This window comes from Talpa occidentalis, unplaced genomic scaffold (assembly GCF_014898055.3).
Source record: "Talpa occidentalis isolate TD23 unplaced genomic scaffold, MPIMG_talOcc4v2.1 talOcc4.13, whole genome shotgun sequence".
In the NCBI taxonomy this organism is placed as follows: domain Eukaryota; kingdom Metazoa; phylum Chordata; class Mammalia; order Eulipotyphla; family Talpidae; genus Talpa; species Talpa occidentalis.
The window spans coordinates 48,693,818-48,710,173 of record NW_023601322.1 but is presented as its reverse complement, the minus strand read 5'-3'; the positions used below and the strand labels follow the sequence as shown (position 1 = coordinate 48,710,173).

Sequence of the window (16,356 nt, the reverse complement as noted above, 5' to 3'; positions counted from 1 at the left end):
TGTGGGATCCACAACACAGATTTCGGGAATACAGGACTGCCCCAAACCCGTGTGTTCCGAATCCAGGATGCTCAAAGATGTCAAGCTTGGAGAGCGAACTTATCAAACTGTCAGCTTGATTGCTATATTGACAATTTAGAAATGGGTTCTGCTCCTGCCTACACTTATCTTTCTAAAATATAGTCTTAAAATGAGGTGTGTACTTATTCCTAAGACACCAGCTCTGTAGGCTGAATGTCATAGGATATCTTACTAATTTTAGAGAATATTCTCATTTCCAAAAGTAAAATAAAATCCTAAAAGACTTGCCTTACTTAAATCATGGTGTGGCTTTCCAAAAGGAAGCTATGACATCGACATTCTATGGCTGACAGGCAAAGGGACACCAGAAGGCCTATGTCAGGGGTGGTGATGGCCTTGCTGGAGGAACAAAGAAATGATCCTGGAGGGAAGACCAGGAAGGAACCTCCCTAGTAACAAGTTGCCTGGAGTGACTGTGAGTGGTCAGCCAAAACTGGATATGATCACTCTGGGAATACTTCATAAGAATACACGCTATTTTTACCCCCTAAAATTTCCACCCAACAACTGGTCCATTCATGAGAACACAGGCACACAGAAGATTTTTATCAAGCACTGCATTTTGAGGCCAAACAGGAAATGGCTAACTTTCCTCTGATAGAATTTGGGAAGTGTTGAAATGAACCATTTCAATGATCAATACTATGACTCAGTTGCATGAGTAATCAAACCTAAAAAGAACGCCAGCCCCTTTCTATTACCTGGGGTGCACTTTCTTCTTCTCAAGGTGTCTAAGTCAAAGGCTCTGGTCTTTTTTAATCACTTGGCTTATTCCTTCTCCCTTGCTGCCCAGCAATATGCTGAAACTAACCATTGCACCTGTATAAAACAGGCAGCATGTGTGGGGTAAGGGAGCACACTTTTCAAAAGGCTCCCATATAAATGCAGGCAGTGTGGGTATTTGTAATCATGAGGTTATTTTTCCTGAGTTCAGTTCCTTACTGATTAACACATTTCCTTGAGGCCTTGTGAATTTACAAATGTGACAAACTGAAAGAAATAGAAGGTACACTGTGTAAAATCCAGCCAAGGGATAATTCTAAAACTTCATTACTTTAATGTGAAAATCTAACTTGTGTATCACTCAGGCATGGCTGCAACTATGCAAACTGCCTGAAGCAGAGAATATAAGCAGCAGAAAAACGACTCCTGACCCACTTAAAATAGTTTGTGAATCATTTGTGTAGCTGAAGATGATGTATTACCAGCTACCTTCCCTGACTATGACCCTATCTGAGCACAGCTCAGCAATATCCACAGCAGGCGCTAATAGCCTGACTTCAACTTAATTTAGCACTTTCTTTACTAATGGGCAGCAATACCACTCAAGCTAGAGCAGTCACTGTGACCAGATCTTTAGTGGCAAACTTGAAAATTAGTTTTTGGCAGAAATTACTTTATCAGACCTGAAATAACCTCATCTTTCAAGTTTAGTCTTTAAGTTCCTCTTAAAATTTATTCATCACCCCTGCCTAAACACACATCACACAAACACGAAAGTTATCTACAAACTTTGCAATGAAAAGACCTATGTAATAGTTTCTAGTATTAGAAATTCTTTAAAATTTCTTTCTTTTCTCTGAAGCCCATGGAACACACTGATGCAGTAAGGACCTCTGATCAGACTGATTTTCGGGTGAGTTTAGTCATCTCCACTCTTTGCACTGTTCTCTGGTAACTAGCAATGTCCTTACCTGCTCTATTTTCCACAAGAGTTCTTTCTTTTGCCGTTCCCACTCCTGCCGGTCCCTGTCCAGACGGTCGAGAAGTTCCACCTTCTCCCGGTTCCAATTCTTCTCGCTGTGGTGGATCTGCCAGCGCAAGTCCATGACCAGGCCGTGACTGTCAGCAAGGAGCTTCTGGTGGGTTTCTCTCTCCTTCTTAAATGCCCCCTTGCTATCCACAGAGCAGCCTTGCTCCCCCAAGTTCTTCTCAGTCTTCTCTTCTAGCTGTCAAGGGAGAAAGACTTAAGAGCTAGTCCTTGACAAGGCTTGCATTAGCAGGTGAAGAATTCTCACCATATTTACCTATTATCCTTGGAAACATGTTTAAATGAAGATTTGACTGACCCTATGGAAGAACAACTTTCATCTTTATTAAAATCCTAGTATGGACATTTGACAGAGTTACACAGAATATTATGCCATGAGTGCACTTAGCGGGCATGGGAGTAGCCTGCTTTTCAGCTCCACTGTCCTAACCTGAATCACACCACCAGTTGCATGACCTCCTTCAGAGCTCCTTCAGGACAGGTGCAGGTCTGTCCCTATAGCCTTAGTTCCCATATAAATTCTAGTGAAGGGGCAGTGATGGAACTTAGCAATTTACAAAAAATATTTGCAAAACACCTAGGGGGTTAAATATCAAAACAACTAAGCAAAAAATTCTCATCTAGGTTTATCATATTAAAACTGCTAAAAACCAAAGAGAAACCCATAGGAGCAGACAGAGAAAAAAGACACTAAGTGCAGAGTTAACAATGACAGCAGACTTCTCACAACTATGCAAGTTGAGGGACAATGGAAGGTGGCTTTGAAGGACTGAAAGGGGGAAATGTCAACCTTGTTAGAATTCTATACTCAGTAACAATATTTTTCAAAAATAAAGGAAAAGTGCTTTTTAAACAAATGAAAATTAAATCACTGCTGGCAGACCTGCACTTTGAGAAATGATAGAGGACGTTCTCAGGTAGAAGGGCTGTGATACTAGCAGATTTCTATTTACAAAAAGAAAAATACAGTAGTAAAGAATACTGGAAATGGTATCACTTCCCCTATATTAATTGTTTTAAAATATCACTGAGTGTCTAAAGTGAAAATAGTGACAGCATGTTACGTGTTTATAGAGCATAAAGAAGAAAACTGTTTGACAGCAATAGTATAGAGAATGGGAGGAAGGAATTGGGGAACTACTGTCATTGCAGAATATGATAAATTTTAGTGAAAGACCAGTGAACATAAAAGCTATACCTTTTCTTATCTAATTCAGCAGGTCACTGAGTTCAAATCATGACACATGCTAATCTATTCAATTATAATGGTTTCTAATCTAGTCTCTACCTTGAAATCAGAATGAACATTCTCGAAAGCAAATCAGAAAGTTTTACTTGCTTGATAAATCCAGATGAAGATTTCAAGTCTTTGAGCATTTTTCCCTCATAGTTAAGTAGGTGTAGCTCCTCAGACTGACTTGCTCTTTTCTTCATAATGTTCCTTTTTGTTTGTTTATTTTGAAATGTCCTTCTCTTCTTCTCCATATACCCATCCCAATCACCCTCTAAGATTCACGCTAAACAGGAATTTCAAAAACAACCCTTCTGAATCCTTGAGCTGAGGAACAAGCCTTCAGTTTCTGACAGAAGGTCTGGCAGGCATGTCTCACACTATTGTAAATTACAGTTGACCCCTAAACAAAGGGGGCATAGGGAACTGACCCCCATGCAGTTGAAATTCCCTGCATAAATTCTGACTTCCCCAAACTTAGCTACCATGAGTCTGCTGTTGACTGGAAGCTTTATTGATAATAAAGTCAATTAAAACATATTTTGTATGTTATCCCTATGATACATTCTTACCATAAAGTAAGCTAAAGAAAAGGAAAAGGGATTAAAAATAGTGAGAAAAATGCATCTATAGTATTGTGTTTATCAATACCCTAGTTTATATAGCCTGTTTACAAGAAATTCGTGTACAAGTGGCCCCATGAGGTCTGAACCTGTGTTGTTCCAAGGTCAACTGTATAGCGTGTTTCAGGCCTCCTACTATACTCAAAACCCCTTCAGGAAAGATCTTATTTAAAAACAAAAAGATATCTGTTGTTGGATCCTTCATATTTAGAACAAGATCTGACTTGGGAATCAACTGAAAGAACACAGATTTGGGAATTGATAAAAAATCGATTCCCCTGAGAAAATATTTAACCTTTGCTAGAATTTAACTGTTTTGCATTTAAATAAAAGAGGGCAAAGTTGAGACTATTATAGATGAACTAGCATCAGCCTACACTCATTGCTTTCTGAGATGCAAAGATTTAACAAACCTCTTTGGGAAGGAGATGCATTTTTACCTATTACCACCTAGCCTCTAGGTGTAAAGTCCTAGCTTTATTTCTTGCTGCCTAGTGATTCCCTGAGGCTTCTTTTTTTTGTTTTTGTAGCAAATGTGTGGGTGGATACCAGGTTTCTCTAAAACAACGGAATGTTTTGAAATTGGCTTACATCAAAGATGCCTCCCTTCTTTAGAGTCTGAAAATATTTAGCTTTCCCCCCATAAACAAGTTTTTAAATAGGTTTAGAGGCAGCTCATCAGAAAATGTTCTTACTCATCCCTCCTCCACTGCTGACTCTTCAGGCTGTGTATGGCACCCAGATAAACAGAGCACCTCCTAACAGGGGCTGGCAGGCTGCATAACTGGGTCAGTGCCTCTGTCCTCTGATGGGCCTGGTGGTGCTTGCTTTGCTATGCCTTTGCTATGCTGTAGCTCTGCTTTATCAGGGCTGAGAGCCTGGCACCACAGTTCACGGGGCCAGCTGGCAAAGCAAGTGAACTTGTGGGAAATGAGAGAACAGGGAGCTGTTTTCCTTTGACAAGACAGATCCTTTCATCTTTTATCAAGGCCATTTGGAATATATCTCCTTCCTGGGCACATTTTTCTTTGGTAACCCAACCAATTCATATAAAATTGTAATTACTTTATGGTTTGCCCGGAAAGAGGGCCTAGGAAATAGACTGGCAAAGATGCATAGGCCTTTCCTTCCTTGTCACCATCAGGGACCAGAAGAAACCTGGAGTAAGGTTCTGAGCAAGCAGACAGGGTCATCCCTGCTTTTAAGACTGTCCAGGGAGAAAATACTGAGAAAAAACCCACTTCTTTAAATTTGATTGTCAACCACGGCTGTGGTCTAAGATATCCAAAGACACTGCTCTGCTGAGAGCAGGGAGGCAGGAAACCTGCTCTGCTCTCCACGCCAGCACAGAAGGCTCTGTGATCTCCTGGGCCTCATTTCAGTGTAAATAAGGATGAAGAGAATGATTAAACTTCGAGGGCATGCGAGGTCTATGAGCTCTTTCTGCTATTATGAGAATGCTAAGAAAGCATGCATTTACCTTTTTTCAGAGAAAACTAAAGCACAATCTGCTTTTTCCTTGCTCCTGTCTGAATTATGTCCACACATTCTGATCATCCTTCATGCTGGGCTACCCGATGGGGCTATAAACAGCCTTGTTCCGTGCAGAATGGGAGGATAAGTGCCACTTAAAATTGGAGACCGTGTTTCATACTTGGGAGAAGACAACCAGAGAGGTCTTCCCAGAGGGCTGGGAAAGACCGGGAACTTTAATAAGCGAACCCAGGCAGCAGCTCTGGCATGCTCCTCTGGTGCCTCTTCACTTGGAAGAGGGTCACAGTGGCTGAGTCACAAGGTCACTTCCCTCCTTGTCCCTGACAACAAACAGAGGGCAGCGGGCCTGCAGGGCGCGTACCTGCTCCAGACGGCACCTGAGTGCCGCCCACTCCACGTCCCAGGCAGCCTTGTCGCTGGCATACTGCTGCTGCAGCCGCAGCCTGGCGCGCTCGTCCTCCCGCAGCTCGGTGCGCAGGTCCTCCAGCAGGGTCTTGAGGGCGCCGAACAGCTGCTGGTTTTCCACCACCTGTGGGGACATGGGAGTCGGCGCTGGCACCTCCTGTAAGGGTCAGAAGAAGACAGTAGCCTGGCAATCAAGATGATGCGGGGCCGTTTTCAGTGTGCCATGGGAGATAGGCACAAAGCAGCTGGGAAGGCTGGGTGGGTGATGCCCAAGTGGGTTCCCGTGTCTGCCACTGGGCTGTGGGGGCCGAGACTTCTAGGGTTTGCCTAGAGGAATAGGAGGAAGGCTGGAACTCAGGATGGCACTATGAGCACCTAAGTCACAATGTGACCTGGGCCCAAGACGCAGAAGGGAGGGGACTGTAGGCATCCACTGGAAACTCTGGAAGACATGCTGTGTGAGCTCAGAGATGGCCCCTCTGGCTGGGGGCACAGATATAACAAGACATACACTTCACGTGTGCATGCTGTCATCTGAGCGTCAGCTTTTGAACCAGATGATGTTATAAAAACTTTGTGACTCTTAAAAACTTAGGATGATGAGATTCTGGCTTGTAGTCACTAAGAGATCATATATATGAAAAACATGGCCACAGTGGGGAGGGACAAGGATACTTTTGAGATTTAATAATTAAAGCTAAAGATAAAAACCCAATCATGAAGGTTTACTCATGGTCCCCCAAGACAGAATCAATGTCCCAAGCCCCACTGTAAGTGTTGGGAGGAACAAAGACTGACCTATTGTGCCAGTGTTTTGCATAGTACTTGGCTCATGTAAAGCATGTGAACAGGCCTGATAAATGCAAGTAGATTTTTACTAGTGATCTGCTTACACCTAACTTTATATTTTTTTAAACCTGTCCAGCCCATGTATTTCAAAACCACAACTGCTATTTTCATTGCACATGGGTGTTATATCAGAAAGGTATGTTTAAATGAATATACACATGGAATCAATTATGGTACCTAGATAATAAAAGCTGATAATCCCATTTCTCCCAATTAGAGAGAAAGGAGGGATTAAAAACTCGGTCTTGCTGGATGCAGATCTTTCTACTCTGTCGGGACAGAGACACTGATCTCTGATGGAACCTCCACTTGGTGGACCTCCAGGTCAGGGCAGCAAGGTGAGTGCTGCGGCTCCCCACTGGAGCTCTGCAAGTACATCAACCCTCTCTCTTTTATCTGAACTCAGTCCTGCTTCCAGAGCCATCTAGTCAGTCCAGCAAACACACAAGTGCACATACAAAAACATATGGGAAGAATTTTACATATTTGGGTTAAAATAAAGTTAAATTAAAAAAGAGAAATACCTTAACATAAGCAGAGTACTGAAAATTCCATAATCTTTCCATAATATAGCTAAAGTTATATTAGACAGAGTAGACTTTTGGTGGCATAGAAAGACCTTCAGGGGTACTTGTTGCTCCTTGATTTTTCTCTCCCTGAATGCCAGTATTCACTTGAATAATTCTGAGATGAAAAGCACTAAGAGTATGAATTATCCCTGATTTAGGATGGCTCAACTTTGATTTTTCAACTCAAAAGCAAAAGCAATATGCATTCAGAGGACACCATACTTCAAAGCCTGAATTTTGATCTTTCTACAGGTTGGTGACTGTATTTAATATATTACGTGAGGTATTCAGCATTCTGGTGAGATGATTTTGCCCAATTGTAGGCTAATATAAAGTGGCCTGAGCATATTTAAGGTAGCCAAGGCTAAGTTATGATGTTTGGCAAGTTATGTGTATTAAAATACTTGTACTGACTTTATGTTTAACTTTGATAGGCTTATTTGATAGGTTTGATAGGCTTATAACCCACCAGAAAATGAAGAAGATCTGTACAATTCAGTTAACAATTGAAAAATCCAATAGAGAAACTTTGAGTAGTTCCACAATTCTTTTTCAGCTATCTGAATGTAAATCTGAATTTAATTACCAATGTACTCAGAGATGTTCATGAAATGTGTGAAATTGTAGTAAATACATGTTTTGTAAAACAATACCAAAAGTATTTAAAAATTATACACATGCAAATGAATGAGAGGAGGTGCTATAACAATCTTTTCAGAAATACATATCTTCATAAATGTTGTTTTTTTCATCTTTGGATTTGAAATTTAAAATTTTTTACAAAAAACTATCAAAAATAACAAATGAATATAGTAAAATGGCAGGATACAAAATCAATACACAAAAATCAGTGGCATTTCTATGTACAAACAATGTATCAGAAGAAAGGGAAATACAGAATATAATCCCATTTACAATCACACCAAAAAGAATGAAATATCTGAGTAACAAAGGAGGTAAAGGACCTATAAATTGAAAATTATAAAATCATGTTAAAGGAGATAAAAGACATAAAGAAATGAAAAGATATCCATGCTCATGGATTAAAAGAATTAAAATCATTAAAATGGCCACATTACATAAAGCAATTTACAAACTCAATACAGTTATTATCAAAATAGCAATGATTTTATTCAAGTAAATAGAACAAGTAATCACAAAATTTATTTTGTGATTAAAGAATCACAAACGTCTTTTAGATAGCTTTAGATTTCTTTAGGTAGCTACCTAAAGAAATCCTGACAGATAGGTTTCTTTAGATAGCTAAAGAAATCCTGAGAGGAAAAAATAAAAATGGAGATATCACCCTTCTTGACTTCAAACTATATTTCACAGCAATAGTAATCAAAATAGTGTGGTACTGGAACAAAAACAGAAACTCAGACCAATGGAATAGATTTGAAAGCCCAATGCCAAACCCATCAAATATGGACAGTTAATCTTTGACAAAGGTACTATGGCCATGCAAGGGAGAAAAGGTAGCCTCTTTAGTAAATGGTATTGGGCAACATGGACAGTAACCTGCAAAAAACTGAAACAAACACATCACCTAAAGCAAAGAAAGTGAAGGAAAAGATAAACAAGTGGGACTACATCAAATTAAAGAGTTTCTGTACAGCAAAAAGACATTAATCAAAACAAAGAGACACCCCATTGATTGGGAGAAAATTTTTGCACTCCATACAAGGGACTGATCACAAAGACCTACAAAAAACTCACACGACTCAACAAAAACAAAGTAAACAATCCAGTCAAAAAATGGGCAGAAGAACTTAAAAGACACTTCTCCAAAGACGAAATGGAAATGGCCAATGGGCATATGAAAAAATGTTCAACATCCCTCAAAATCAGGGAAATAAAAATTAAAACCACAATGAGATACCACTTAATACTAGTTAAGAATGGCACATATTTAAAAAATAGCAACTACAAATGTTGGCGAGGATGTGGTGAAAAAGGAACTCTTCTACACTGCTAGTGGGAATGCAAACTGGTCTAACCACTATGGAAAGCTGTATGGAGGTTCTTCAGTCTGCTAAAAATGGAGCTACCATAAGACCCAGCAATTCCACTCCTAGAGATCTACCCAAAGGACACAAAAACATTAATTCAAAAGAATACATGCACCCCTATGTTTACTGCAGCAATATTTATAATAGGTAAGCTATGGAAACAACCCAAATGCCCAAAAATAGATGGCTGGATCAAGAAGATGTGGTATATATACACAATGGAATATTATTCAGCAATCAAAAAAGATAAACTAATGAGATTTGCAGTAACATGGATGGAGCTTGAAGGAATTACGCTCAGTGAAAATAAGTCAGAAGGAAAAAGAAAAACACCAGATGGTTTCACTTATAGGAGGAATATAGGGGGTCAAGGGGAAAACATAACAACATAAAAACCAACACAACACAACACAACAAAACAAAAATAAACGACAGCTATAAATCAGAAACATTCTGCAGGGGAAGGGGAGGGAAAGGGATCAAAATAAGGGCAGGAAGAACACAAAGCACTATGGTGATGATGCATGGGTGAACTGGTTGGTGGTGGGAATTCTATGGGGACTACACCTGAGAGAAGAAAGCAAAAACTGTAAGAAAAAAAAATAGATAAAAAAAAAACCTGAAACAAGACCCATATTTAACTCCATACACAAAAATCAAATCAAAATTGATAAAAAATCTGGATATAAAAACTGAAACCATAAGGTACTTGAAAGAAAACATAGGGGACTCTCTATAAGATATCAACCCCAACAGCAAGGGAAACAAAAGTAAAAATAAACCACAAAGCTTTTGTAATTCAAAAGATACCATCACAAGAACAAAAAGGCAACCCACAGATTGGGAAAAAATATTTTCACATCATACACAGGAAAAGAGGATAATTTCCAAAATATACAAAGTTCTTATACAATCCAACAACAATTAAAAAAAACAAACAAGCCAATCAAAAAATGGGCAAAGGAGCAAAGTAGACATTTCTCTAAAAAAGACAGTCAGATGGCCTACAGACATATGAAAAATTGTTCAACATCACTGATTATAAGGGAAATGCAAATCAAAACCACAATAACATACCACCTCACCCCTGTGAGAATGGCCCATATAAAAAAGAATGGAATCAACATATGTTGGTGAGGCTGTGATGGAAAATGAATCTCATTCACTGCTGGGTACAGCCCCTGTGGAAAGTGATATAGAGATTTTTTTTTTAAGAAAATAAAAATGCAAATTCCATATGGCCTGGCAATACCTCCATTAGGTATTTATTCAAATAATATGAAAACTCTAATATGAAAAGATTGATCTGTACCTATATACATAGCAGCACAATTATCCGGTCATGGAACCAACTCAAGTGCCCTTCAACAGAAGAATGGAAAAAGAAATTGTGGACTTTATACTCAGTGAACTACCAGACAGCTATGAAAAAAAGATGAAATTTGGTACAAAATGGATGGATCTCAAGGTGATTATGTTACGTGAAATAAATTAAAAAGTGAAAGATATCCAATGGTTTCACACCTTTATGGAATACAAATAACCAAAAATCATACACAGGAAAATACAGTAGGAATAAATCTTAAACTCAGTGAAAGAATCTGATGGTTCTCAGGGGGACCAGGGAAGAGGAGGGAGGGGATAGAGGAGGGAGATAGATGAGGTATTAGCATGGATGATTTTGGCGAAGGTGAGTTGGAACATGTGTACATATGGAAGAGCAAGACATTAACCCCCAGAATTAAAAAAAAAAATAAATTAAAAAAAAAATCACAGTTTTTGGAGTCAATGTACTTCAAGCACAAAATAACAATTTTGATCCAGTTTTTGGGAGTCACCTAATTTTCACTGAATGAAAGCAGGAAACCATATAATAAATTCCTATATGGAACCAATTGCTTCTTATTGCATGTGACCTTCTTGGAGGGCTCCTTAGCCCTATACCAAACAGCTCTGTTAACATTGGCAGCAGAACTTTGTGTTCCTTAAAAGCTGGGGTTCACATGACAGTCTTATTGTCAATTGAAAATTTGATTCCTCTGGAAGTATTTTTTTGTCATCAATTGATATTAGATGAAATCAACTTAAGCCTATTGTTTTCTGTACGTAGGATCACCATAACATCCCATTACAGCAGCTTAATATTAATCATCATGGAATGAGCTCAAAAATTGTTTTGGGATGAAAATGGCCAAAGGGAACTTTATTGGTACCTGATGAGTTTTCACATACGAAAAACCCCAGTAACGATAATTAACATTAATCATTCACCTACATGACCTTGTTTGCATTTCACATCAGGGCTGAGTGAGTAGTCATGTCCCCCAAATTCCAGAGGAGGAACAGCATTGTGAAGCAGCTGTTGAGCCACGAGGTCTTGCTGCTGGAAGCACAGGCCAGAACAGTAAGCCAGTGGCCCCTCCCATGGCCTGGGAAGCCCAGCCAGGAGGCTGGGATACTGATAGAACTCTGATACTGTTTTCTTTTCTTTACACTTTGCTTAGAGAACTTAAACTTTCTATTTCTCTAAAGAAATCTAGAGAAATATTTTTAGGCAAGAAGAATACTATAAAATCATTTCTTTTCTAGAAAAAAAAATGCCAAATGATCCTGGTATGCAAGAATCTTAGACTTCCGCAATTTGTTCTCTGCAGCGACATGATGCCCTTGAGTTCGTGGAACTGATTTTATATCAGTTTGTGTCTATGATTGATAACATGGAGATATTGAGAATATACTGAACATATTGAGAAAAAAGATGGCCAATATTCTCTTTAATGTATAGATACTATTTAATGTTTCAAAGGAATGCAAGTTCTTTGTTATTAAGCTGAGATTTTGCTGGTTATTTTGTTTAAAGATGTTGAATGCTTTTGCTGTTACTCTTTTTTCTTTAAAAAGAGTTCTGATATTTTAAAAATTCTTTTGAATTATTGTATTTCACTAATGTTGGAGCCTATTTTTAATGAAATGTAACTAACAAGACAAAATTACTTGGTTCCTGTTCCTGTAAAGCTTGTTTGGGAAATGGATTGGGAAATTCATAAAATTTTTTAAAAAAATTATTTTTGTGTACCACATCTTCTTGATCCAGTCATCTATTTTTGGGCATTTGAGTTGTTTCCATAACTTACCTATTGTAAATAATGCTGCTATAAACATAGCGGTGCAGGTGCTCTTTTGAATTAATTGCTGGTATATATACACAATGGAATATTACGCCACAATCAAAAAGATAAACTCATGCAATTTGCAGCAACATGGATGGAGCTGGAAGGGATCATGCTCAGCGAAATAAGCCAGAAAGAAAAAGAAAAATACTGGATGGTCTCACTCATAGCAGGAATTTAGAAAACCTAAATAAGGGACCAGGAAAAAGACTAATTATAATAAAGTGAAAATAAAAAATCAACAAGCAACTATAAACCAGAGACACACTATGGGGGTGGGGAGAGGAGGGATTAGGGTCAAAATAAGGGGGGTGGGAATTGTATAGGAACTGTAACCAAGATGAAAATGCATACATTGTGCAAAAATGAAAAATGATGTAAAAAATGCATTAAAAATTTAAAAACCAAAAAAAAATTATTTTTGTGTAGAAGAATTGGGGTGTAGGCCAGAGGTGCAGGGGGTAAGAGGATTCACCAGAGACAGAGTGGGGAGCAGAACAGGTAGACTGACTGAAATACACTGCTGAGGGGAGCAGTGGGTGAGACAGGAGAGGTCTGCTGTGCCATGTGGGTTAGCTCCCTGGCTGGGGATCGAACTCAGGCTACTGGGGTGATAGCGCAGAGTCTTAACCCCTATGCCACCAGGGAGGCCATGGATTGGGACTTTTCAATGAGCAGAAACAAACAAGAAAAAACAAACCAAAAAAATAATTAGAGAATGAGCACTTCAAAAATTTTGCATCGGGACACTTGGGAGGCAAAGTTTTGTTGAAACTCATCTCTGTGAAACTAATTCCATTCCTATGTTAAAGGAAATAACACTGAGTCATCCTGAAAGAATGCCTAAAACTTACTTCTCTTTTTCTTCCTGTCATGGCCTTTGCTGAACTATGTTTAGGGTAAAAAGATAGCTCAAATCAAGTCGAGAACTGAATGAAGACAATTTGGAGGTCTTCAGTTGAAAGTTTTGGATACTGAGTTTTCTGAACCTTCTGTGCCAGTGGCTGAGCTATGCAAACTTCAATCACAATTTGTTAAGTATAGGTCAATTTCAACTAAAAACTTTTCAATCTCTTCAGAGATCAGCAATTGGTTTTCTTGAAAAGAGGCAGGATAAATCGGCTCCACTATTTCCTTCTCCTCTAAGAGCATTTCAGTACTTCCCAGCTCATCTCTCTTGGGAAAGGATCAAACTAATTCCAAAACTGGGATCCAGAGCTTGACTCTGCTGTAAAGTGTTAAACTTCATTAACAGGTCCAAGGTTGGACTTCAAGCAATAGGACTGCTACCCAAGTATACAATAAATTTATTAACTGAATGTGAAATGTTTATGGAAAAGGTAAAATAACAAGGCATTTGTGATGCAATACCAGCTCCTTTACAAAATCAGTCTTGCCGAAGATTTCTAAAGCATGTGCATCAGAACTCTGTTAAAGACTTACACGACCATCAATTACTTTGATTACATCAGAGCAAATTAACTTTGGAGATGGGTATAATCTAAAGTTGGAATAGATATACTGACCCCTAAGATGTCATAACACAGAGGTGATGGCCTCTACCTCCTATTCATTTAGACTATTTGACATACACAGGGAGTTTGGGAGTGTAGTGGTAGTTCCCCAGCATTGTTCTTATTGAACAAATGTGGAGAGGGGGACCTCATGTTCATTCAATAAAAGTAACTCTTCTACTGGTGGTCATCCCAAGACAGTCCTTCACTGTGAGATTAGCCAGAAAGGATGCATATGCATATCCAGCAACATTTTTATAAATAAGCCACATCATTCTTACCTTCCTTGATACATTCACATTAATTTTAATATTCTTTTCTAACACCTTTATCTCCTAGCTCTCACAGACAAAAGAGAACAAGTTGCTGAAGACTGAATGTGAAAATATAAACTCTAATGAAAATTTACAGAGATGACAGCTTCATGTATGTACAAGAAATCATTTGTCCTCTGAACTTACGCCAGCTGACCTGGGCCATGAGGACTCTGCCTAGGGACTCCCTATTGTGTGGAAGAAGTAATGGACATATATTTAACAAATTATAAAAGCAGTTATCAGTCACAGTCTTCAAAGAAACCATGGCAGCTCTGATGAGAATCAAGAAAGAATTCACTGATTAGCCAGGTATAGAGCTTGTTATGTACTTTGAAAGGTATTTCTCAAACTGAGATCACGGTTAACTCTGGGACTGGGTGGAGACAGTCCCTTCCTTTAGTAGTTGTGAATTTATTTTACCTCCCGTAGGTGCTATTTTCTTTTTTTTTTTTAATTAAAAAATGTATTTGCTTAGAAGTACACAGAATGTCAACAAAACATCTGCAAATTCTTTTTTTTCCCAATTAACAGAACAATTATTTCCTATAAACTGCATCAGAGACCACTGAAGATGAAAAAATGCCATCCCCACATACATTTGTGCTGTGCACAAATAAGAACGTGTTTTAAATTTTCATGCCAATTTATAACCCCCATACTGCACCATGCAAGCTAAGTGGCTACTGAAAATACCACCGGGACAAGGCTGTCTAAAGACATTCAGCTGGGTGTTAACTATACCAAAAAGGACACCACACAGTTTAAAAACAAATCTTAACACAGAGCCTTATGTATCAATACTTTTCTTTAAAGGAGTGAGTGATGTACAGGGTGGGTAAATGCTTCATAGACAAGGAAAAACTGATCTAGAACCAACTTATTCATTATCAGTTTCTTCATCCTGACCCTCCTCCTTCCCTCCTCTTCCACGCTTTCTTCAGCCTTGATGACCCCCTTCTGTGGCCGCATCAGGTTTTCCTTTTGCTCAATCTGCAGCAATATCCTCTTTGTATTTTTCCTTCGTCTTATAAGGCTGCTTGCCACCTGAGCAGTGTGATTCCACATGTCTCCCTTTTTCTTTGCAACATCATCAATGGAGAGAATGGAAAGTCCTCCTTTAATTTTGGGGTGATACTCAGAACATAACAAGAAAAAGGCTGAAGGAGGTCTCTTGGGTGCATTGGGATCCTTGAACTTCTTTTTTGTTTCCCCTTTAGGGGTGACTTAAGTTTTCATTTCTCTTTTATAATGGGCCTTGTTTGCCTTTGTCATGTCTTCAGACTTCCCTTTCTCTTTAGCAGACTGATCTTCCACATCTCTGAGCACCTCTTAGAAAGTTCTGAGAAGCTGACTGAAGCATCTTGGTGATTCTTCTTGTGTTCCTCCCAGCCAGTTTGCACCAAAGACACATATGATGCCATTTTGCCTCTCAGTCAGGCTCTCCTTTGCCATTTCCTCAGCAAGGCCCAGAGCCGCCCGGCTGCCCACCTCTCACTTGCCTTGAACCTTCTCCATGGAGCTCAACCTCCTGTGGTGGCTGCAGCGGGTAGCCAGCTGTAGCCCTGCAAGCTCTCTGCTCTGTAGCATTCAGGTGCTAGCTGTTTTCAGTGATAGATCCAAGCAAACAAAAATACACAGCAAAAGTAAAATATTTATCATCATAAGTGCTGGTCTGATTCCTTTATATAGAATAGCACATCTCGTAGGTACAGATGTAAAGTCACAGTGCCTGAAGAATTAACGGTGGCAGGACATATAAAAGCTAACTACCCCAAAGAGGAGAGCTTTCTTATTTACAAAAAAGAAGAGTCATGTCAGTTTCTGGTTTTGATATGCAGGCCTTACTTTGCAGAAGTACTTTTTCTTGAAATGTCTGCATTTTGGACAAAGCAGAAAGGTGACCCGGCAGAAAGTGAGGCTGTGGGGCAAAGCTCAGGGAGCCAACGCACTCTGTGTACGGGAAAAAGTTTGCCTTTCCTTAGAGGAGCCCTTCAGGCCTGAAGCTTCAGATAAGTCCTGGATGGGTGATGAAAGCCCAGGGGATCAGCTTCTACTCAGTCCTAAAACTGGACCCTGGGTCAGCCTCTGCAGCAAGCAGCTGAAGTGGAAGACTTGGAGGCTAATACGAAACATAATTTCATTAGACCTTACTCTGAATTTTATATTTGGCTCTTCATATTTACACTTAGATGAGTATTACATTACACACCTGAATAAAAACATGACTTCTCTTTTACTACAACAATCCAATTCTGAGAAGACTAGCTGTCAGAACCACCTGGCCATAATTCTAGTGCTGTCAATCACCTGTGTAGAAAAG

At 39.2% G+C, this 16,356-nt stretch overlaps 1 protein-coding gene and 1 pseudogene across 4 annotated transcripts in view; both read right to left on the bottom strand.

Moving 5' to 3' along the window:
* Positions 1–16,356, bottom strand: part of MTCL1 (microtubule crosslinking factor 1) — a 126,048-nt gene that overhangs the window by 16,594 nt on the left and 93,098 nt on the right. For 2 of the 4 annotated variants that reach the window (XM_037508826.2, XM_037508828.2), the window contains 2 exons: positions 5,562–5,729; positions 1,776–2,030 (listed from right to left, as the gene is read on the bottom strand). In XM_037508826.2, the coding sequence (XP_037364723.1) occupies positions 1,776–2,030; positions 5,562–5,729 (423 nt within the window). Of the gene's footprint in view, positions 1–1,775; positions 2,031–5,561; positions 5,763–16,356 lie in introns of all 4 variants that reach the window. The other 2 variants (XM_037508827.2, XM_054694206.1) reach the window with 1 other exon arrangement.
* On the bottom strand, positions 12,998–16,083 carry LOC119243185 (high mobility group protein B1-like; annotated as a pseudogene).